At 42.9% G+C, this 25,438-nt stretch overlaps 1 protein-coding gene across 1 annotated transcript; it reads right to left on the bottom strand.

Moving 5' to 3' along the window:
• Positions 1-241: 241 nt before the first annotated feature.
• mfsd13a (major facilitator superfamily domain containing 13A) lies at positions 242-25,000 on the bottom strand. The gene is made up of 9 exons (XM_080747878.1): positions 24,760-25,000; positions 23,125-23,207; positions 21,932-22,192; positions 18,282-18,473; positions 14,461-14,581; positions 11,841-11,937; positions 8,322-8,493; positions 3,489-3,682; positions 242-2,074 (listed from the first exon to the last, which is right to left on the bottom strand). The coding sequence occupies exons 1-9, from the start codon at positions 24,949-24,951 to the stop codon at positions 1,776-1,778; spliced, it is 1,611 nt and encodes a 536-aa protein (XP_080604004.1). The 5' UTR covers positions 24,952-25,000; the 3' UTR covers positions 242-1,775.
• Positions 25,001-25,438: the final 438 nt, after the last annotated feature.

The raw sequence follows: 25,438 nt of genomic DNA, 5'->3' as shown, positions 1-25,438 counted from the left end.
CACCGACCAGCGCATGTTTACCATAGAAAGGCATGGCAGACTGGCACTGCCCGCTCAGACCCCCATAGAACATGAAACTCAGACTGTGCATTGTGTCCAGGAGGATTAACCCATTTAGGCCTAGAATTATTGAATGCTTTAACCAGTGAAAAATAGCAGATATACAAGCTCACAGCGCGGCACCGAGTGCCGCGCTGCAAGCTTGTAGATCTGCTATTTTTGAGATCTGCTATTCTAATCGTGAAAATTAGAATTTTGACACGATTCTATAAGTGTCTTTTGAATCCTTCTAAGGTTTTTTGAAAAACCCTATGTTTCTATGTCAGCAATCTGGCCGGCCATCGTCAAAGATTATGTATTTGGCCACGGACCCGCATCTCAACATATTTAGTTCCAGGGACCACCCACAGAAGCAAAATTTGAGTTACAAACGTTCGCTTTAGTTCCAGGGACCACCCACAGAAGTAAAATTTGAGTTACAAACGTTCGCTTTGAAAATACATAACATATTCAAAGATTTGCACACATTTTCACATTTCTTTTCTCCAAAAATAGCAGATCTACAAGCTCGCAGCACGGCACTTGGTGCTGCGCTGTGAGCTTGTATATCTGCTATTTTTCACTGGTTAAAGCATTCAATAATTCTATTAAATACCCCTCTATAAAACTAACGGTACAAACATGCTGGATCACCTTCTTTGGCCCTTAAAAAAACCCTTCAAATCTTGGTCCTTGTTTACATCCAAGAGTGTGATTGGTTCTGCGTTATTTGGTCATCAGTTCATATATAAATATAAGTTTTTTTTAATATATCAAAATAAGGCAGAAATATCTTTTTGTTTTGTTTAAAAAAAAAGTGACATTTCATTTGTTCCCACTGGGATGTTCCAGTCTGTGGTGCAACTCCCTCTTCTGCAGGTAGAGGGCGTAGTTGCTCCACATGCTGAAGATGCGGTTTCAGTCCATGGTACCAGTGGTGAGAAGTAACTAAGTATATTTACTCAGGTACAGTACTTATAGGCACAATTTCCAGGCTTTCTGTTCACTTGAGTCCATTTTCCGATACTTTATAAATAGTACTTTTACTTAAAAAAAAAAAGTTTAACCAATTAAGCCATGTCTTATACCGTGTCTATTCAAAAAAAATATTCAATCTACAAGCTCACCAGCCATCTTGTAAATCTGAAACTTTTTCAAGATTTTTAAAACTTTTGCTTAAAACATTTGCGAAATGGGACATTCTGCATGTCAAATACTTTTCCTTTAGATACTTCAAGTTGTGTCGGACCGAAAATTCCTTATATTTCAACTTTTTACGCTTTCCCCCCCCTAAATGAATGCCCTTGTTGAAGTCGTAGAATAGATCATCTATTTTCACGTATTTTTCTTTTAATATAATAATACGGTTTTGGACACGGCGAAGGAAACCTCAACGCCATTACTTATCACTTCCTCCACCACTGATCCCACTATAAAAACAAACACCCACCGTTACGGTAGCTCAGTGTTTCTCAAAGTGGATTCCAGGGACTCTGTGGGTCCCTTTAGTGGGCTCTGAAAGGTCCCATACAGGTCTGTAACTCTGACAGTGTACAAATGGAACCAAATGGACCCTCACGGGTCCATTTTGTTCCATTCGTACATTGTCAGAGTTAAGGGCAGACCTTGAAATGTAAAAGTTCGAGAGACACTGCGGCAGTTACACTTTGGCGCCCACCGCGGGGCAGCGAGGGTAGTAACACTTTGGCGCCTCTCTGAGGCAGCAGAGGAGAGGCTCATATGGCCTTGACGTCCAGGAGGTGGCTCCCCCCGGTGGCGAGCTGGGCGCCCTGCCTCTGCGTCTTGATGTCCTGCAGGCGCCGCCCGTGCAGCGTGAAGCGCGACCAGGCGGCGAGCTGCAGCAGAGCGCACGTGATGGGCACGAACACCAGCATGTAGAAGCAGCCCAGGCGCAGCGGGGCCTGAGTCACCGGGCCCGAGGCGGCCAGCGCCGCGGCCGCCACAGGGGGCGCTGCCGCTGCCGCCACCAGAGCAGAGTCCTTCACTGGCTCGTTGCGCTCAAAGATGTCAAACCCTGGTGGGGGACAGAGAGAGAGATATAATGGATTAACTAAATAACAAAGAGAGGTTGCATCAGCAGTGGTTTTCTCAGTGGAGTGCTAGACCCAAAGTCTGGCACTGCTGTGTGTCTAGTATACATAAAAATTAGGAATTGAAAAAATAAAAATAAAAAAGTACTCACATTTCCACCTTTTTGTTGGTGTGTTCCGATGAAAAAAAGTGGAAGTGTGAGACAATGGATTAAAGCAAAAGAATAAAAATCACATTATGATTGAAACATTTTTTTTGTTAGGCCAATTTGTGAAACCGCTTGAAAGGAGCGTGAACATATTTTGTGCCATGGACCCCACGAATATAGAATACAATTCTTTTTTGGTAAATTTAAAACGTTTATTGTAGCCAATATTCTCGCTGATCTGAGAAGCACCTTCAATAGACCTTTAAGACATCTCCATCTCCTTTGAGCTCCTCTCAAGAGAGGATTTGTGTTGTACAAAGTTCAAGTTTTTTTAAAATGGTTTTGAAAATAGTCATATCACCCGGACCTAGAAGGGTGGAGTTGAGCTGGTACAAAGCAGTATAAACAGTCCATTTGAGAGAGAGAGAGAAAATGTGGCCTGAATGCAAGACGCTTCCTGATAAAATAATCCTTCCACTTCCTAAGTTCAGCTTTTAGTTCACGTCTTAAGTCTATATATATATATATATATATATATATACTAAAAACCTGTTTGGTTTTCAGATAGTAGTTGTTGTAATAACAGTACAAAAGCCTTATCAAAGAAACGTGCCATTACGAGCGTGCCGTTCAATGCATTCCCACACGCACACATTGATTGTTAACCGATAAGGCTGGAATTCTCAGAATGATCAACCTGTAACCTGTATCCCTTAAGAACACCTCACATCCACAGAGACTCCATGGTTCATTAGGTTCAATGCCCACCACAAAAACACAAACGTTTCATATAGTCACGGTCCGGAGCAAACCTCCTAGCTCAGGTTTTATTTCAGTGCTATGGAATGCGCTTTACATCCGTGTGTGGGATTTTACAAATATTGAACCAATGACTGACTAAACCTCCTGACTCCATTGGATCCTCAAACAACCCAACTCAAACTCAAGTTTTCCTTTTCTTTTTTTCGTCTGACTCAGGGCTGATGCATACTCCACTTTTAGAGGGTATATCTGCACATTTCTAAAGTGACAATTTAAGGACTTTTTTAATACCTCTAAAACGACAAATTAAACATTGGCCAAATTGTCAAATATTAGAGACAGAAATTGTAGCGTTGTGAGCATGTAGATCTGCTATTTTCTCAATAGAACCGTATTATACAAAATGTAATGCCTCAACTCTTTGTGCTCGTCAGGGTGGGGAGGGGGTCCCCAGTTAAAATCTGATTATTTAGGGGGTCCCCAGTACCTGTGTAAACACACAGCAGCCAGGTTCCTATGAGAGGAGCGAAGGTCTGTCCAGGTTTGGTGACCAGGGCCACCATACCGAAGAGCAGCGCCGAGGCGGCCTGGTGACGTCTGTTCAGCACGAAGTCCTCGTCCACCAGGTCTGATATGACCAGGTTTAACAGCTTACAGGTTCCCTCTGTGAACACTCTGTTACTGGAGAGAGAGAGAGAGAGAGAGACACACACTGGGTTACTGTAGGGGAGAGGAGAGAGAGAGAGTCCACCAGGTCTGAGATTCACCAGGTTTAACAGCTTACAGGTTCCCTCTGTGAACACTCTGTTACTGGAGAGAGAGAGCGAGAGACACTTGGTTACTGCTGGAGAGAGAGAGAGAGAGAGAGAGAGAGACACTGGGTTACTGTAGGGGGAGAGAGAGAGAGAGAGAGAGAGTCTACCAGGTCTGAGATCACCAGGTTTAACAGCTTACAGGTTCCCTCTGTGAACACTCTGTTACTGGAGAGAGAGAGAGAGAGAGAGAGAGAGAGGAGAGAGAGAGAGAGAGAGAGAGAGAGAGAGAGAGAGAGAGAGAGAGGAGAGAGAGATAGAGAGAGAGAGAGAGAGAGAGAGAGAGAGAGAGAGAGAGAGTCTACCAGGTCTGAGATCACCAGGTTTAACAGCTTACAGGTTCCCTCTGTGAACACTCTGTTACTGGAGAGAGAGAGAGAGAGAGAGAGAGAGAGAGAGAGAGAGAGAGAGAGACACTGGTTACTGTAGGGGAGAGAGAGAGAGAGAGAGAGAGTCTACCAGGTCTGAGATCACCAGGTTTAACAGCTTACAGGTTCCCTCTGTGAACACTCTGTTACTGGAGAGAGAGAGAGAGAGAGAGAGGAGAGAGAGAGAGAGAGAGAGAGAGAGAGAGAGAGAGAGAGAGAGAGAGAGAGAGAGAGAGTCTACCAGGTCTGATATGACCAGGTTTAACAGCTTACAGGTTCCCTCTGTGAACACTCTGTTACTGGAGAGAGAGAGAGAGAGAGAGAGAGAGAGAGAGAGAGAGAGAGAGAGAGAGAGAGAGAGAGAGAGTCTACCAGGTCTGATATGACCAGGTTTAACAGCTTACAGGTTCCCTCTGTGAACACTCTGTTACTGGAGAGAGAGAGAGAGAGAGAGAGAGAGAGAGAGAGAGAGACACTGGGTTACTGTAGGGGAGAGAGAGAGAGTCTACCAGGTCTGAGATCACCAGGTTTAAAGGGATCCCTGGCTAATACAACAAATATGCCTTAATACATTATAATTGTTCTCTATAACTACAATGTAAAATTAAAAACGCCTTAAATATTTTATTTCTTCTAGAAATAGCTAATCTTTCACTCAATAGGGGAAATGCCTGTCGCAAGTTGATGATGTCATAAATGTAATTTGTGATCTATCCCTATGGAATTTATGGCATGCATGTGAGAATAAAAACAAACGTAATACTTCCTATGGTTAATATGAGCATCAAATCAATATTTCAAATGTGTTTGTGTTTTTTTTTGCACACGCATGCCATAAATTCCATAGGGATAGATCACGCATGACATTTATGACATCATCAACTTGCGACAGGCATTTCCACTGTTGAGTGAAAGATTAGCAAGAAATAAAATATTTAAGGTGTTTTTAATTTTACATTGTAGTTAAAGAGGACAATTATAATGTATTAAGGCATATTTGTCGTATTAACCAGGGATCCTTTTAAGAGTTTACACGTTCCCTCTGTGAATACTCTGTTACTGTAGAGAGAGAGGGGAGACTAAACCGAGAATACACCGTGGCAGAATACCTGAGCAAGGTGACATACCCAAAACAAAGAAAAAATCTTGACTAGGTAGTAGGTACAGACTCAGTGAGCACAGTCTTGCAATCGAGAAAGTATGTCGTAGGCATAAATGGCTCCCTAGAGAAAACAGACTTTGCACCCACTGTGCACAAAATGACGTGGACGCGCGTGCACACGCCTCTAGAGGTTATTTAGAAAGAAAGGATGTAAGCAGATCTAATGGTGGGAAAACAATAGTTTTCTAGTCTTAATTACCTTTGCATTGTTACTTAAGATTTTATTTTCTACTTTCATTTAATTCATTTAGAAAATAGACCAACAGCGCTGAAGTAGAGAAACAAAGTTTGCCTTGAGCTAATCTCAAACACTAAATACCACAGTAATATGGAGCCATGTATGAGGACACATACACATCGACACATGCACATGCAGTCACAGCTGGAAACCTATAGGTGTTAAAGTAGGCTATATATCCATATGAATAGGGGGGACTTGGGCTTGAGGACGCTCACACATTCACCACTAGAAAACTGTTATGCAAAGTAGTAGCCACTGATTAAAGTATAGCTTGTAGTTATCGCAGATTCGTGGGGTGGGGGGTTGTCGCGGCTCTCGCGGGGGGGTATGCACGCGTTTACACACTCGTGCACCGTTCGGTGCCGTCCATGCGTCCGTCCGTTCATGTGGGAATATATTGACCACACGGCGTCCGGTCGCGTCCAGCCTCGAAAGCGCTACTGCACAACAGCCAGGGGAGGCCGGGGTGAGGTTTAGTGTTAAATCTCCTTCTCACTTCAAGAGAGGCCACAGAGAGATGTGTCAACACCTTGAACAAAGACCTGCTTTAGTGAGAAAGCCTTTGTCAAGGTGTTGAGCTCTCACTGCTCTCTCTGTGGCCTGTGGAACAAAGACCCTTGTCAAGGTGTTGAGCTCTCTCTGTGGCCTGTGGAAGGACTCCTTACTAGGGGTGTAACGATACATTTTAATAGTGATACGATACGCATCACGATACATGGTTGACGATACGATACATGGACGATATTGGTTCATTCATGGCGATACGATATGATTGGTTTCAATGATTTAAAATCTATATAGTAACTATTTAGCAAAGACATTAAATCTGTGTGAAAGGTGTGGATAGTGCAGGTTTTTAGGGAAACATGTATTATTATGGATATAAATAAGTAAACACAGTGATTATCTGCCAAATACATGGACATTGTATATTGACAAACCTGCACCTTGACATGAACCCAGAGATTACACACATTTATCGATAGACCAGTGTAGCTATATGGAAAGGAAAAGTAATTAAACGCCTCCTTTTAATTTTTTCTTCTTAAAAATGCTAAATACAATGCACAAGTAGGTAGTATCGATACAATCGATTCTTTGCACTGCCGATTCGATACGATACAAAATCAAACGATACGATTCGATTTTAGCTGTTTTCATTTCGATATACTTCGATTTTTTTAGGTTAAAGGTGATACACCATGCATTTAAAAAGTATTTATGTCATATTGTTTATGTCCCAAAAACGTTTTTCAAAAGGTTTGAGGCTAAATTACCACTCCTGAATAGAGAGCCTCTCTCATTTTTGAATGGCTCTCAGAGCATTTCAGCTGCAGTACCACCTTTGGCCTGAACTGCGCCACCCCCTCCCCAAAATCCTTTTGAAAGAAAATATTTTTGAAAAAATATTATTTTTTGATTTTTTTTTTTTTTTTTTTTTTTTTTATGATGACGTCACAATCGGCAGATGACGTCACAATCGGCAGCAAATCTGAACAGCCCGTTTTGAGAACCCGTGGGATACTTTTAACCTTCGCCTTCTCAAAACCAGAGAAAGACACATCGGTCTGAAATGGGACTTTGTGAGGATAGAAGGTGCTAGTGGGACCCCAAAAAAAGGTTTTAAAATAGGAAAAGTGAAATTTCACGGTGTATCACCTTTAAAAACGATATTTCGATACAATTACTATATCGTTACACCCCTACTCCTTACATAATCCACAGTGAGTTGCTCCACACCGTGACAAAGGCCTCTTCACAGAGCTACTGGTGGGCTGACGTACGTACGTACCACCCCCACCGCTCAGCCAAATGAGCCAGCTTCACTGAACCAGAACACACACTAGGATACTACTTATCCTTGCAGTCTGGGCACAGAAAGCTCTTCTCTTCATATCCTAACTTTTTGTTTGTTTGTTTTTTTCAAAATAAAATACTACTCGATCACACTACAGCCTCACACAAAAGCATAAAAAGTAGCAGATCTACAAGCTGGAATCGCAGTGCGTTTCGAGGTTGTAAATCTGTAGATACTTTTCAAATTATAACTATTATAACTACTATTATTTATAGAGCACATTTAAAACAACCAAAATTGACCACAGTGCTGTACAAAGCTGTAGCAAAACAATAAAAGCAATAAAATAAAATAAAATAAAAGCATAAGCATATGTAAACAAGTGAACATGAGCACAACACACATATATGTATAATAAAAGCAAACCTAATTGATGAACTCTTTTACTTTTGACGCTTTTTTAATTTGAATCCTAAGAAGTAAGAGTTTTGGACATTCCACCAGCTTTCCACCAGACAGACACATTGTGCATGCTCCTTTAAGGAGAGCCAGCGACCGACCAACATTAAGTCCTTGAGCAAGACTCTGAACCCCTAGTTGCTCCTAGTGAGCAGGTTGGTGCCTTGCATGATTTCCTCTGCCATCAGTGTATGAATGTGTGTGTGTGTGTGTGTGTGTGTGTGTGTGTGTGTGTGTGTGTGTGTGTGTGTGTGTGTGTGTGTGTGTGTGTGTGTGTGTGTTAGTTACCTGGCTATGAACACACACATCAGGTATATGTGTGTGTGTTAGTTACCTGGCTATGAACACACACAGCAGGTATATGTGTGTGTTAGTTAGTTACCTGGCTATGAACACACACAGCAGGTATATGTGTGTTTGTTAGTTAGTTACCTGGCTATAAACACACACAGCAGGTATATGTGTGTGTTAGTTAGTTACCTGGCTATGAACACACACAGCAGGTAGATGTGGTCGGCTCCAGCCAGCATCATGGCCACACTGAGGCCCAGTTTGAGCATGAAGAGCCAGCGGATCACCTGGTAAACCCCGTACCTCTGGCACAGCGTCAGGAAGTACATGTTGTTGAGGTGGGGCGCGATGTAGGACACCCCTGGAATGACAACACACACAGTTAACAAGAACAATTAGAGGAAGGGACACCAAAGTCATTTTCGCTATCACGCAATTCCAACCGGCAGATTTGTCGCACCACGGGTGCCAAACTGCAGCCAGAAGTTGGGTAGAATGCACTGGAGTCAGTGGAAGCCTGTGGAGCAGCTCATGAACAAACACTATTTCTGAACAATTGAGACCTTTATAACATACTCAGCTCAGGAGAATAAATGAAGGCATGTCACACATTTTTGTCTGCTGTATTGATTTTCAAAGTGCGCACTGTAACATTTTATGTAGGTATCTAAAGAGCAGAAACTACGTTTCTGAACGTGCCAAGTATCGCGAGACTGTCCACCGTTTCCTTCTGGGAACCAAATCTCGCGATACTTAGGAGACAGAAACGATTATTATTTACTGTTATTATTATTATTTCATTATGCACTGTGAACATCGAAAAGCAAGTCATTGTAAAAAATACCCGTGATATATTTTATTTTATATTGCTGAACAGATTATATGACAAAGGTCTCAGTAGTTCATATTCTCAGTATTTATTCCAGGTTTGTTCATGAGCTGGTCTCGCTCAGCTGCTCCATTCACTGTCATGTATTTCATCCGGTGCGAGTTCTGGCACCTGAGTGTTCCAGTTCTTACCTAGCAGAATGGAGCCAGTAGAGGCTATGGGAGTGTTCCAGTTCTTACCTAGCAGAATGGAGCCAGTAGAGGCTATGGGAGTGTTCCAGTTCTTACCTAGCAGAATGGAGCCAGTAGAGGCTATGGGAGTGTTCCAGTTCTTACCTAGCAGAATGGAGCCAGTAGAGGCTATGGGAGTGTTCCAGTTCTTACCTAGCAGAATGGAGCCAGTAGAGGCTATGGGAGTGTTCCAGTTCTTACCTAGCAGAATGGAGCCGGTAGAGGCTATGGGAGTGTTCCAGTTCTTACCTAGCAGAATGGAGCCGGTAGAGGCTATGGGAGTGTTCCAGTTCTTACCTAGCAGAATGGAGCCAGTAGAGGCTATGGGAGTGTTCCAGTTCTTACCTAGCAGAATGGAGCCCGTAGAGGCTATGGGAGTGTTCCAGTTCCTACCTAGCAGAATGGAGCCCGTAGAGGCTATGGGAGTGTTCCAGTTCTTACCTAGCAGAATGGAGCCAGTAGAGGCTATGGGAGTGTTCCAGTTCTTACCTAGCAGAATGGAGCCAGTAGAGGCTATGGGAGTGTTCCAGTTCCTACCTAGCAGAATGGAGCCCGTAGAGGCTATGGGAGTGTTCCAGTTCCTACCTAGCAGAATGGAGCCAGTAGAGGCTATGGGAGTGTTCCAGTTCTTACCTAGCAGAATGGAGCCGGTAGAGGCTATGGGAGTGTTCCAGTTCTTACCTAGCAGAATGGAGCCGGTAGAGGCTATGGGAGTGTTCCAGTTCTTACCTAGCAGAATGGAGCCAGTAGAGGCTATGGGAGTGTTCCAGTTCTTACCTAGCAGAATGGAGCCCGTAGAGGCTATGGGAGTGTTCCAGTTCTTACCTAGCAGAATGGAGCCAGTAGAGGCTATGGGAGTGTTCCAGTTCTTACCTAGCAGAATGGAGCCAGTAGAGGCTATGGGAGTGTTCCAGTTCTTACCTAGCAGAATGGAGCCAGTAGAGGCTATGGGAGTGTTCCAGTTCTTACCTAGCAGAATGGAGCCAGTAGAGGCTATGGGAGTGTTCCAGTTCTTACCTAGCAGAATGGAGCCGGTAGAGGCTATGGGAGTGTTCCAGTTCTTACCTAGCAGAATGGAGCCAGTAGAGGCTATGGGAGTGTTCCAGTTCTTACCTAGCAGAATGGAGCCGGTAGAGGCTATGGGAGTGTTCCAGTTCTTACCTAGCAGAATGGAGCCAGTAGAGGCTATGGGAGTGTTCCAGTTCTTACCTAGCAGAATGGAGCCCGTAGAGGCTATGGGAGTGTTCCAGTTCTTACCTAGCAGAATGGAGCCAGTAGAGGCTATGGGAGTGTTCCAGTTCTTACCTAGCAGAATGGAGCCAGTAGAGGCTATGGGAGTGTTCCAGTTCTTACCTAGCAGAATGGAGCCAGTAGAGGCTATGGGAGTGTTCCAGTTCTTACCTAGCAGAATGGAGCCAGTAGAGGCTATGGGAGTGTTCCAGTTCTTACCTAGCAGAATGGAGCCAGTAGAGGCTATGGGAGTGTTCCAGTTCTTACCTAGCAGAATGGAGCCAGTAGAGGCTATGGGAGTGTTCCAGTTCCTACCTAGCAGAATGGAGCCAGTAGAGGCTATGGGAGTGTTCCAGTTCTTACCTAGCAGAATGGAGCCAGTAGAGGCTATGGGAGTGTTCCAGTTCTTACCTAGCAGAATGGAGCCAGTAGAGGCTATGGGAGTGTTCCAGTTCTTACCTAGCAGAATGGAGCCAGTAGAGGCTATAGGAGTGTTCCAGTTCTTACCTAGCAGAATGGAGCCAGTAGAGGCTATGGGAGTGTTCCAGTTCTTACCTAGCAGAATGGAGCCAGTAGAGGCTATGGGAGTGTTCCAGTTCTTACCTAGCAGAATGGAGCCAGTAGAGGCTATGGGAGTGTTCCAGTTCTTACCTCGCAGAATGGAGCCGGTAGAGGCTATGGGAGTGTTCCAGTTCTTACCTAGCAGAATGGAGCCAGTAGAGGCTATGGGAGTGTTCCAGTTCTTACCAAGCAGAATGGAGCCAGTAGAGGCTATGGGAGTGTTCCAGTTCTTACCTAGCAGAATGGAGCCAGTAGAGGCTATGGGAGTGTTCCAGTTCCTACCTAGCAGAATGGAGCCAGTAGAGGCTATGGGAGTGTTCCAGTTCTTACCTAGCAGAATGGAGCCAGTAGAGGCTATGGGAGTGTTCCAGTTCTTACCTAGCAGAATGGAGCCAGTAGAGGCTATGGGAGTGTTCCAGTTCTTACCTAGCAGAATGGAGCCGGTAGAGGCTATGGGAGTGTTCCAGTTCTTACCTAGCAGAATGGAGCCAGTAGAGGCTATGGGAGTGTTCCAGTTCTTACCTAGCAGAATGGAGCCGGTAGAGGCTATGGGAGTGTTCCAGTTCTTACCTAGCAGAATGGAGCCGGTAGAGGCTATGGGAGTGTTCCAGTTCTTACCTAGCAGAATGGAGCCAGTAGAGGCTATGGGAGTGTTCCAGTTCCTACCTAGCAGAATGGAGCCAGTAGAGGCTATGGGAGTGTTCCAGTTCTTACCTAGCAGAATGGAGCCAGTAGAGGCTATGGGAGTGTTCCAGTTCTTACCTAGCAGAATGGAGCCAGTAGAGGCTATGGGAGTGTTCCAGTTCTTACCTAGCAGAATGGAGCCGGTAGAGGCTATGGGAGTGTTCCAGTTCTTACCTAGCAGAATGGAGCCCGTAGAAGCAGAGATGCTGTCAGACAGAAGATGCTCCAGGAACAGAGGGAAGAAGTTGCTGTTGAAGTGGCAGTGAAACACCTGAAGGGGGCGACAGAGACAACGTTTAGAGGAGAGAACACTGTAGCGTGAGCTACAGTACAACACATTAGGGATGGGACAATTGTCGCTTATCATGTTAAAAAAAACACTCACGATAATCGTATCATGGAGATTTAAATTTATCATGATATCGTCCTCCGTCATGCACTGGGATCAATTCACCTTTTATTTGCCGAGCTGCATATCTGGTACCATTTAAACCCTCTATAATTGTCCAAACGGACCTGGCTATAACGTACTTGATACAATATGAAGCATTTTGATCATTTATTTATAGCAATTGTTTTTGCTGCAATCATCGTGAAAAGAAATACCAGATGTTCAAGCTCTGCTGTCTGTTTGCAATCGATCTGTGCAGAGTGAAATAAGAGCGTACCAGCCTATCTTCAAACTGACACGCGACACAACGTAAAGCTGGGGAGTGTGGTCTTACGTGGCTGAATGGGTAGAGAATATATAGGCTGCCTGGAGGGAAATAATGTCCCAGGTTTGAATGTAATCATAACTAACTGAACCAACTGGTGCTGCAGGACCAAGGCAGGAATTTCAGGGAGGCCATGGCCATCATTGCCCCTCAGTTTGGCCTTGTGCCCCTCAAAAAATGGCATGCCCTGAGGCCACAGTGGCCTTAATGCCCTATCTGACTGTACCACTTTCAGCTCTGTCTCTGTCTTGCCAACATGTAGACACCGGTGTCTCTTTCGTGTCATGTAGACACTTGTGTCTTTTGTTGAGTTCAAATTTTTAAACCAATGCAGTATCTTTGATTGGTGCAGGGCTGAGCAGGGATCAGATTGTAAAGACTGTTGTATTTATTTCATAGCAGATAGTCAACATAGGCCTATTACATTTAAAATCCTTAACCCTTAAATTCAATTCATTCTTTCAATGGACCAAAATCTTGTTTTATTTGATGGCCTTCATGCCCCGGCCTTTGGCCTTTGTGCCCTCAAACAATGGACAACACCAAAGGCCAAATGGCCACGCCCCTAAAATGATGAAATTCCAGGCCTGTGCAGGACTGACAGTTTGCCGGGTACTATGATAGTAATTGTAACAAGAAAAGACATGAGGTATTTATAATTAATTTAATAATAATTCTGGCCAAATTTCATATCCATAAGTCTAAATTTAGTCACTCTAAGCCATTATTCATGGTATTTGAGATTGAAGCCAAGCAGTATATTCAAACAATTCGTGACTCAAAAAATAAGAAGGCTGAAAAAACGACTCTTTTGTGTTCACATTTTAATATTTTCGTTTAGTAATTCCCCCTGGCTATGATTTGTTTTATATTGATGTATTGATAACTTGTCTTTTGTGTTGTGTTGTACTGTATTGTCTGTTTCGTATTGTCTTGTTAATTGTACGTCATGATGTTTGAATAAAGATTTAAAAAAAAAAAAAAAAAAAAAAAAGTTTGCCGGGTACACATTTTAGTGTATGGGAGGGGCTTACAGTACATGTACAGTATGTTGCAACATATTTGTTTTTGTAGGCTAAATTCTGATTTAGGCCTTACTATAGGTTAGGCCTAAATGGGTTAAATGAAATGCAAACCTCACCAGGTTTTATCAAAAGTCAAATCATTTCCGCCAGCCAGAGCAGAACGAGGGCATTGGATCATGTGGTGTTGGCGCATAATCGTAGACAATCTTTTTAGGCCGTGACCCCCAAAATAATCCTATTTCTTGGGATGCGTTGTGAGCTTATAGATCAGCTTATAGATCATCTGTTTTCTAAAATATGCCTCTTTCTTATGTTTGACAATTTGTTCAATGTTTGACTTGTTTATTATACTTTGGACGCAGTAATGGTCTTATTAGAGGTATTTTAGCAGTATTAACATCTTTTTGTGGGAGGTAAGGTGACATTGAAGTGACAATTTTTAAGGACTTTTAAGACCTTTTTCATACCTCAAAAAACAGAGAAATTAAGCAATGAGACAATTACTGCATCAAAGGTACTAAACAAACTACACTAAAAAAAACTGGTCAAATATATTGGCCAAATTGTCAAATATTATAACAAAGAGGCATTTTTTTAAATAGTTGATCTACAAGCTTACAACGCCGAGTCAAACTAAACTCCTACAATTCCAAGTTGTCGTCAGGTTGGGGGTCCGCAGTTCAAATATGATTATTTTGGGTGGTCCTGGCCTGAAAAGGTTGAGAACCACTGCTATACAGAACCTTTATAGTTGTCTAAACTAGATCATGAGGTGGACATACATACACATATCGTCGTTGTCAGGTGGAAACCTTGCATGTCCAAAACCGTTTATCCTTTTAAAAACGATTTAAACTAGTGAAAATAGCCAATCTACAAGCACACAACGCCTCGCGGGTGCGAGGCGTTGTGTGCTTGTAGATTGGCTATTTTCACTAGCCTTGCGTGACAGTCTTGTATGGCGAAGCAGGGCTTTACTTAACGGGGGGGGAAAAACATACACATTTGAAACTTGGAGATACAAGCAGTGAGGAGGATATATTGTATATTTACCTGCACCAGGTTCATGGAGACGAACCACATGAAGTTCCTGTGTTTGGAGAGCTGTTTTAGGTATTCTCCTATGGTGACGGGTCTGTCACTCTGGGTGAGGGGAGCATGGCCCACGGTCAGCCTGGGACAAGGAGGATACAAACATTACAGGGTTAGGGTCTGTCTGGGTGCTATTATTCCAAACGTAGGAGACGGTGTTTGAAGGAGCGCTTCTTTTCTTCGCCAGCGTCCACGACATTGCAAGCGGCGCGAAGGCCAGCGGACCTTGGTCCTGCTCCTCGCGCCCGAGCACCGCAGGCGCGAGTGCCCGCGAAGAGCGGGCCAGAGTTACGAAGCCGTGGTGAATGCAATCGTTCTATTTATGCCCTGGCCGTAAGGCCTGGGCAAGTGCACGATAAAAGCAATGATAATTGGGTTTTGGTGCACCTCGCGCAGTCCAAGTGACCACAGCCAAGCACTCCAGACCTCCGCTCCAGCCAATCACAAGCCGCGCCTTCTAATTTATGTAACCCCGTCTCCTACGGTAGGAATACTCGCTGTCTGGGTGAGGGGAACATTAGCCATTGTTAGCCTGAGACAACAAGGTCACAAACCACAGGTTGAGGGGAGCATGGCCCTGGGACTAGGACAAGGTTTAGACCGAATCCACAGGAGAGGGGCAACTCATGAGATGGCAATAAACATACTCAATTTCAGAACTAAATATGAACCCTTCTTGTAAAAGAACAAAGTTGTCCTTTAAGTAAATGAATGCTCTACTAGTGTCAAGCAAATAAACTCCCTGTCGCACTTAGAACAACGGACTCACTCGCTAGCTTTCGCCGTGGACTGAAGACTCACCTGTTCAGACTCCACCTAAACCCATAGCACTACTGAAACACTCAATGACCATACATGAAGCTAGTTAGCTTTTGTTTTTAGTTTTTTTTAGTACTTTTATTTCCTTGACTGATTATATTGTTTCCTAGATAGATATTCATTTGCATTTGTTACATTGCTGTTGATGTACTGACATATTATCTTGTTTATAATTGTGATGTTTTCATCTGCTTCTTGTAAATCGCTTTGGATTAAAAGCATCTGCTAAATACCTAAACTGTAAACTGTAAACTGAGCAAAGGTACCGTATGTTACACGTAATACGGATGTTAACTTGCTCCTCAGCTGCTGTTCTTTCACCTCCACTTTATTTCATTTTCCAGACGACTGTTCAGACGTGTGCATAAAACAACATAAGACTCCCAGCGTGTCTGAACAAGCGGTTAGTGTTGAATAGAGGACGGTACAGAATGAGGTGTTAATGTCTCTGAATGCCTCCATTCAGTTCACCATTCTTTGCATTCCTTCATCTGACAAGAGGAAATCAGGCCTTTAATTATTACATAACCGCATGCTAACCGCAATTAGATGAGATAATCGCAATTCTTTTCTGCATTATGGTACTCATTTTCCACAGAACTATATTGATTAATTGATCAAACGTGTTGAGAGCTTGTAGATCGGTTATTTTAAGACTTCCACTAAGTCAGTGGTTCTCAACCTGTGGGTCGGGACCCCCAGGGTGGTCCCCGCATGGTTTTGGAGGGGTCCCCGGATGACAGTGAAGTAACAATTTGAGGACTTAAAGATCGTTGTAATAACCTCCAAAAGAAAAGAAAAGAAAAAGACCATTACTGCATCAAAAATAATCAACAAATTATATTATAAAACTGGTTAAAGATTGGACAAATTGTCAAATAATAACAATATATATATTTTTTAAAAAGCTATGCAAGGCATTGTGATCTTGTAGATCGTCTATTTTCACAATATTTATCTGTGGAACAGAAAATATAATGCCTCAACTTCTTACATTCCAAGTCCTTGTCAAGGTGGTCCCCAGTTCAAACATGATAATTTGGGACGGGTCACAGCCTGAAAAGGTTGAGAACCACTGCTCTATGAAATCCAAATGAGTGCAATCAGCGACTGAGAACTTTAATACGTGTGTGTATTGTTTATCGTCATGAAGGGAATGTGGAATCCATGAATGGAAAACACTGCTTGTTGCAGCTTGCGGCATTCCAACTTTAAGTCCAAATTGTCTCTCTTGAGCTCCACTGAATAACAAAAACACACAACCTCACAAAAAGTACCATCTTCCAAAGCAGCACTTTGCCTGCCAGTCGTAGCATTTAAAGGACAACTTAGTTTTTTTTACAACAAGGGTTCATATTTTAGATTGTAATTAGAGAAAAGAAAGATGAGTGTTAAAATGTTTGTATTTACTGCTTTCTATTGTTTTAGCGACTTTAGTATTTTGATTTCAATGGGTGGCAGGGGTTGACACTAAGGTCTCAGAAGCACTTGCCCATAGGGCAAGTACAGGTCACGTTCTACTTGCCCAAAGGTCATGCCCTTCTTGCCCGAAAAGTAAATCGTCCATTATAAAATTACAGGTAAGATTTAAATTATAGCTCAATTTAACACTTATTTCTTTACTTTCTGGGGCTGTGCGATAAAATGTCCTGAAAGCAAACTTCACCTACCCGAACGTTTTATTTACCTGCCGGGGGCAGGTGGGCAAGTCTTAGTGTCAATGCCTAGGTGGGGCAATGCGTACAAGTGGTTAAATATGTCTTTTAGACACAATAATCCGGCAATCTTCTTTGTTACTATTTACACCAGCCCCCATAAGTCACATCTGCCAAAGAAAGATTGCAGTGCATCTTGGGAATGGGCATATTGTGTCTAAAAATACATACAGTAATTAGCTAAAATCTGTTGTAACATAGTTTTTGTAATCAGTTTTTACAACCTTGTTGTAAAAAAACAAAGTTGGTCTCGACAACCAAACAGTCCTATGCAAAGGTTTAAATGTTATTTAGATTGACTTTAGGTTCACTCGTTGATGTTATATGGTTTACACTGATGCTAGGTTCATGGATTACCTAGCTAGGATCTTAGTTTCCTGAGGCACTACACTGTCTCTCTGCATTTCAAGTTTACTATGTGTTTACCTTGCTTAGTGTTTACCTTGCTTATTGTAAGTTGCTCTGGATAAATCAGTGTTTCTCAACCACTGTGCCTGGGGACCTTTGGTGAGAAGGGTCAAGTGTGCCCCTTGAAACTGCTTGAAAGTCAGTATTGTATTTATCATTTTAAAAATGATTTAAACTAGTGAAAACAGCCGATCTACAAGCACAAAATGCCTCGCGGTGCGAGGCGTTGTGTGCTTGTAGATCAGCTGTTTTCACTACTGTTGTGTGACAGCCTTGTGTGATGAAGCAGGGAAAACTTGGAGATACAAGGTTTCTTCCAGACAGTGACGATATTTACACCCCCGTATTATATTGGTGTGCCCATGGATTCTTGGGACATGAAAAGTGTGCCCATGCAGAAAAAGGGTTGAGAAACACTGCATTAATTGTAAATTGTAGAAGTCCCAGAAGCTGGTTTCAACTCTCTATGACCTCCCACACACACACAAAGACCTAACCCACTGCACCACAGGGATTAAAGCAACAGTAAATCTTAAGACTTGGCTCTTTTCTTTTCCTCTCTCTATAACAAACCTCTTGCGACAATTGCTGCCATTTCTAGCTTTTATAAGATTTGGCGGACCCCCTAAAGTAATTCTGAGGAACCCCTAGACTAGAGCATTGGTTCTCAAAGTGGTGTGGTCCGTGGAACCCCAGGGGTCCTTGAGGGCGTTCCAGGGGGTCCCCAGCAAAAGCAGTTATTGTCGTGTCAGAGTAATTTTAACCACTTCACTTTATGGAATCCAAACGAATGGAATCAGTGGCGTTGGGACAGAGAGAACGTTGGATCCATGAACTCACTCTTTGAGGAGCTGCTCCTCGTCGTGCCGCTGGCGCGCCTCCTTCCTGAACCTCCTCTGGAGGAGACGCGACACCACCACGAAGCCCAGCGCAGACACCACGGCCAGGGAGACGCAGAACAGACGGAAGGAGAAGAAATCCTCCTTGTCCCAGAAGGAGTAGGACAGGAAGACGGAGATGGAACCCAGCGCACTGGAATAAAACATATAGTTATTATAGACATGAAGACTGAGATGGAACCCAGAGCACTAGAATGAAACATATAGTTATTATAGACAGGAAGACTGAGATGGAACCCAGAGCACTGGAATGAAACATATAGTTATTATAGACATGAAGACTGAGATGGAACCAAGAGCACTGGAATGAAACATATAGTTATTATAGACATGAAGACTGAGATGGAACCCAGAGCACTAGAATGAAACATATAGTTATTATAGACATGAAGACTGAGATGGAACCAAGAGCACTGGAATGAAACATATAGTTATTATAGACATGAAGACGGAGATGGAACCCAGAGCACTGGAATGAAACATATAGTTATTATAGACATGAAGACTGAGATGGAACCCAGAGCACTAGAATGAAACATATAGTTATTATAGACAGGAAGACTGAGATGGAACCCAGAGCACTGGAATGAAACATATAGTTATTATAGACAGGAAGACAGAGATGGAACCAAGAGCACTGAAATGAAACATATAGTTATTATAGACATGAAGACTGAGATGGAACCCAGAGCACTGAAATGAAAACATATCAGTTATTATAGACATGAAGACTGAGATGGAACCCAGAGCACTGGAATGAAAACATATAGTTATTATAGACATGAAGACTGAGATGGAACCCAGAGCACTGGAATGAAACATATAGTTATTATAGACATGAAGACTTAGATGGAACCCAGAGCACTGGAATGAAACATATAGTTATTATAGACATGAAGACTGAGATGGAACCCAGAGCACTGGAATGAAACATATAGTTATTATAGACATGAAGACTGAGATGGAACCCAGAGCACTGGAATGAAACACATAGTTATTATAGACATGAAGACTGAGATGGAACCCAGAGCACTGGAATGAAACATATAGTTATTATAGACATGAAGACTGAGATGGAACCCAGAGCACTGGAATGAAACATATAGTTATTATAGACATGAAGACTGAGATGGAACCCAGAGCACTGGAATGAAACATATAGTTATTATAGACATGAAGACTGAGATGGAACCCAGAGCACTGGAATGAAACATATCAGTTATTATAGACAGGAAGACGGAGATGGAACCCAGAGCACTGGAATGAAACATATCAGTTATTATAGACAGGAAGACTGAGATGGAACCCAGAGCACTGGAATGAAACATATAGTTATTATAGACAGGAAGACGGAGATGGAACCCAGAGCACTGAAATGAAACATATAGTTATTATAGACATGAAGACTGAGATGGAACCCAGAGCACTGGAATGAAACACATAGTTATTATAGACATGAAGACTGAGATGGAACCCAGAGCACTGGAATGAAACACATAGTTATTATAGACATGAAGACGGAGATGGAACCCAGAGCAATGGAATGAAACACATAGTTATTATAGACATGAAGACTGAGATGGAACCCAGAGCACTGGAATGAAAACATATCAGTTATTATAGACAGGAAGACGGAGATGGAACCCAGAGCACTGGAATGAAACATATCAGTTATTATAGACAGGAAGACGGAGATGGAACCCAGAGCACTGGAATGAAACACATAGTTATTATAGACAGGAAGACTGAGATGGAACCCAGAGCACTGGAATGAAACATATCAGTTATTATAGACATGAAGACTGAGATGGAACCCAGAGCACTGGAATGAAACATATCAGTTATTATAGACAGGAAGACAGAGATGGAACCCAGAGCACTGGAATGAAACACATAGTTATTATAGACAGGAAGACTGAGATGGAACCCAGAGCACTGGAATGAAACATATCAGTTATTATAGACATGAAGACTGAGATGGAACCCAGAGCACTGGAATGAAACATATCAGTTATTATAGACAGGAAGACAGAGATGGAACCCAGAGCAATGGAATGAAACACATAGTTATTATAGACATGAAGACGGAGATGGAACCCAGAGCAATGGAATGAAACACATAGTTATTATAGACATGAAGACTGAGATGGAACCCAGAGCAATGGAATGAAACACATAGTTATTATAGACATGAAGACTGAGATGGAACCCAGAGCACTGGAATGAAACATATAGTTATTATAGACATGAAGACTGAGATGGAACCCAGAGCACTGGAATGAAAACACATCAGTTATTATAGACATGAAGACTGAGATGGAACCCAGAGCAATGGAATGAAACACATAGTTATTATAGACATGAAGACTGAGATGGAACCAAGAGCACTGAAATGAAACACATAGTTATTATAGACATGAAGACTGAGATGGAACCCAGAGCACTGTAATGAAACATATAGTTATTATAGACATGAAGACTGAGATGGAACCCAGAGCACTGGAATGAAAACACATCAGTTATTATCCCATTTAGGCCTAGAATTATTGAATGCTTCAGCTATTGAAAAATAGCAGATCTACAAGCTCGCAGCGCGGCACTCGGTGCTTGTAGGTCTGCTATTTTTGAAAAAGTTGTGAAAACGAGTGCAAATCTTTGAATATACAGGTATGTATTTTTAAAGCGAACGTTTGTAACTCAAATTTTGCTTCTGGGTGGTCCCTGGAACTAGATATTTTGAGATGGGCGTCCGTGGCCAAATAAATATCATTTTGGGGGTCCTTCACATGAAAAGGTTTGAGAACCACTGACATAGTAGTCTCTCAAGAACAGACTAACTGAGCTCCAGTTAAGTGAAAAGGACCTTTTAACACATTGACCGCCATTTTAACATACCTCCGTACTCCCACCTGCCATTCGTCTCCATAGACTTCCATGTAATTGGGTGTGCACGGATCATGCACACCCATGCCTAGATAATGCACCACATTGCTCACAGCTTTCAAACAAAAAAATCCGAATGGAAATCCGTTTAGGCATTCATGAGATAACAGCCACTATGTTTAACAAAGATGGCTGCCAAAATGGCTGCCATGCTTGAAAGATGGGGTTGCTATGGGGGTTAAACATGCAATTTCGCGATTGCTATCATGCCTACTCCATTTTTGGGAAAACATTTTTGATTTTTTTTTTTTTTTTTTTTTCTTCTTTTTTTTTTTTAATTCTCGGGACTATCGGGCCTGGCGGGGAAAGACATTGGAATAATCTCGGGACTATCGGGCCTGGCAGGGAATGAGTTAATTTGACGATGGCTGGTCAGATTGTTGACATAGAATCATAGGTTTTTCAAAAAACCTTAGAAGGATTCAAAAGACACTTATAGAATCGGGTCAAAATTCTAATTTTCACGATTTTTCTGTCTGAAACTGAAATAAATTGTAGTTTAGTACAGTGGTTCTCAAAAATAACAGATATACATGCTCGCAGCGCTGCAAACTTGTACATCTGCTAGTTTTGAATTCTAAAAACGAAATCTTCAGTGTTTGAAAAATGTGTAATAATAATAATAAAAAAGAAAGGAGGTCTCCTAACCTGAATAGCGAGCAGTGGAAGTTGAGGCGTGTGCGGTCGCTGTGCGTGACGGCCAGGTCGGCCAGCAGGGCGGCGTGGTTGAGGTCCACCACAGTGAGGAAGCCGTCGTACAGACACAGACACAGCAGGAACTGCAGGCCCGGCCGCGCCCACGCCACCCAGAAACCCAGGAAGGACAGGGCGAAGAACGGCCCGTTCTGAGACAGAGCCCTGAGGCGCTTCAACACCACCTCTGGAGAGGAGATCTGGGAGCCTCCGGATCTGAAGAGAGAGAGAGGGAGAGAGGGGGGATATAGGTTGTATTACCAGAACTTTAAACACATCTTAAGCACTTACAGTATGTAATTTACATTAAAATCATGAGACCATCAGGCCCAATATCAGTGACTGTGGATCTAAAGAATGGTTCAGGTTGCTGTGTGCACATTCCCTCTCCCATTGGCAGGGTTCCCACACATCTTTACCAATTCATTTCCAAAACATTTTGAAAATAGCCAATCTACATTAAGCTCACACGCGTCGCATCGCGAAAATAGCCGATCTACAAGCCAACAACGCGTCGCCAGGCGTTGTGAAAATAGCCGACAACTCAACTGCAAAAATAGCCAACAACTGAAAATAGCGACAATAGCCGATCATGTTTATCACGATCCAACATCTAGTCTCCATCTGTGTGTGATCATCATCCCCCTCCACAACAGAGTAGCAGCTCTAAAAGCTAAGCTGCAGACTCCGGCCAGTCCGTTGAAACGAAAGCGAAAGCCTTTTTCTGCGTGTATCAAAAGGAATATAGTCCCGGGATGCGTATTGTACGTCTGTTCTGTTCCGACCGTCTGGAAAAAGTAATTGATCGGATCAGTTGAAACAAACTTTTTAAGCAAGTTTAGCCAGCCAGCCTGCCTGTGTGACTGCACTGTGCATGCCTGCTGCTGTTGTCTGTTGACTGACGACGAGTAAGAGCGCGGACGCACTCACGCACAAGCGCTCAACAAGGAGGAGGAGGTGCATTCAGGAATGCAAGTGTTGACATGAGGTTTAAGAATGGTTTTCTTGTCAAAACACACTACCTTTTTAATTAAATTGGATAATTAACGATAATCGCGAATATTAAAAATAATCGCGAATATGAAAAATAATCGCGAATAGACAATTATGTATTAATCTTGACTGCCCTCGTCCTGGGCAGAACTTACTGTGGAGGAGAGCTGAGGAAAGCTCGGTCACTCAGCCAGCCGAAGAGAGGGTCGTTGAAACTGTTCCATATCAGGAACACCGCCTGTGGACAGAAAGACACACAGACAGAGTGTTAGACAGACAGTGAAACATTGTATAAAACAGATGGTCAAGGCTGATGGAGGATGGATGTCCTGACCATTAGCACAGCTCTAGTGTTTAGTCTGAACGCCTCACATGACAGCTCTGAACTTCATCAGAGTTGGCTGGCTGGAGACCAAGGTTAGCCAAGTATCCAATCTACTGATCTACCTTCTTGACGTCAGTCTGTCTCCCACAATGTTTAAATGCTTCTCTCATTCAGTCTGGAGCACAAAGGAAGCCTCCTCTCTGCTTCTGTTTGTTTAGTCTTTACAGTTGTGCCAGTTTATCCCAATATAAATCAACATAATCAAACCATATATATATTTTTTCTAGTAACACATTTTTTCACCCAGTGCCAATTGCCTAACCTGTAATCCTGGTTTCTGCTCTCCCTCTGCCGTGCCTGGGGAGCCTCAGCTGGCCTTTATAGAAACCAGGATTACTGCATGTTTTTGTGAGGGTATCAACCCTAGGAGACACGGGGAGAACATGCAAACTCCACACAGAAAGGCCCTATCGCCAACCCCACCTAGGTTGTGGTGGGCGCTGATGACGCGGAGGAGAGAACACACCCCCCAGCACCCACAGCGTCCCCCAGCGGGAATCGAACCCAGGACCTTCTAGCTGTGCCCCCTGAACTGAAGCATATATCAATTAACTTAGAAGTGGAAATGATAAAATAAAATGCAAAGATATAAAATATATTTTCACGAACAGAAACAACAAACAGATGATCCGCTTATGTTCTCCACTTTGGGGAGGTGTAGTTCTAGACTCAATATATCATTCAGAGATTGTGTTATAGTTTGTGCTGGCTACGCGAGACTATGTTCCGTTCCGACAACCTACCTCTCCCCCCCAGAACAACCTACCTCTCCCCCCCAGAACAACCTACCTCTCCCCCCCAGAACAACCTACCTCTCCCCCCCAGAAGAATGGAGGTACAAACTTCCTCTCCGACACCGATTTTTTTTGACAGCAGATTATGATTTAGTTTTAGTCAGTCTTTTGAATAAAATTTCATTTAGTTTTAGTCATGATTTAATCACCTGAAAAGTTTTAGTTTTAGTCTAATTTTAGACGACTAAATATCATAAGATTTTAGGCGACAAAATCTACAGTTGATTTAGTCGTCTGAAATGTATTTTGGCAGGCCTTGATGGCATCGTAATGACTGATTTTACACTTGGTTGTGTGCTGAAAATAGCAGATCTACAAGCTCACAACGTAACGCGTTGTGAGCTTGTAGATCTGCTATTTTCAGCACGCAACACCAGAGAGATAAAATAAAATTACTCTCTTCTCCACTAGTCCCTCCCTAACGTTTTAGTCTAGTTTTTATTTTGTTGACGAAATTGTCAAATATATTTAGTCTTAGTTTTAGTCATCACAGCATAGTTTTTATTTAGTTTTCGTCAGTGAAAAAAACACAGTCGACAAACATTTTTCGTCATAGTTTTAGTCGACGAAATCAACACTGCTCCCACCCAGAAGAAGGAGGTCCAACCTACCTCTCCTACCCAGAAGGAGACCTTGTCGATCTTGTAGACGGACACGAAGGTCTCCACGTAGAAGAGCAGGAAGACGTTGTGCAGCAGGGAGACGAACAGCGACAGGGAGCCGTAGAGCAGAGCGGTGGAGAGGACCAGGCCATGGTTCCACCAGGAGGAGAAGGAGAAGGACCAGAAGAACCTCCTGGCCATGTCTCCCTGCTCCTCCTCCTCCTCACTGCTGCTGCTGCTGCTGCTCGCTCATCCCCCACCACACCTCCACCTCCACCTCCACACCACCTCCGGGTCAACACCAACACCGTGACATCGTCTGCAAACAACAAGAACAAACATACAATTCATTACTTTAATTAGTGTGGTTGCTATATGTTTCTCAAAGTTTTTTCTGCATGGGCACAGTTTTCATGTCCCAAGAATCCATGGTCACACCAACATAATACGGGGGGTGTAAATATTGTCACTGTCAGGAAGAAACCTTGTATCTCCAAGTTTCAAATTTGTAAGTTTCTTCGCAAAGTAAAGCCCTGCTTCATCATACAAGGCTGTCGCACAACAGTAGTGAAAACCGCAGATCTACAAGCACACAACGCCTCGCAGTGCGAGGCGTTGTGTGCTTGTAGATCTGTGGTTTTCACTAGTTTAAATAATTTTTAAAATGATAAATACAATACTGGCTTTC

This window comes from Nannobrachium achirus, assembly GCF_963921795.1.
Source record: "Nannobrachium achirus genome assembly, chromosome: 18".
NCBI classification, from domain to species: domain Eukaryota; kingdom Metazoa; phylum Chordata; class Actinopteri; order Myctophiformes; family Myctophidae; genus Nannobrachium; species Nannobrachium achirus.
The sequence above is the reverse complement of the archived record's forward strand: the minus strand, read 5'-3'. Positions and strand labels throughout refer to the sequence as shown.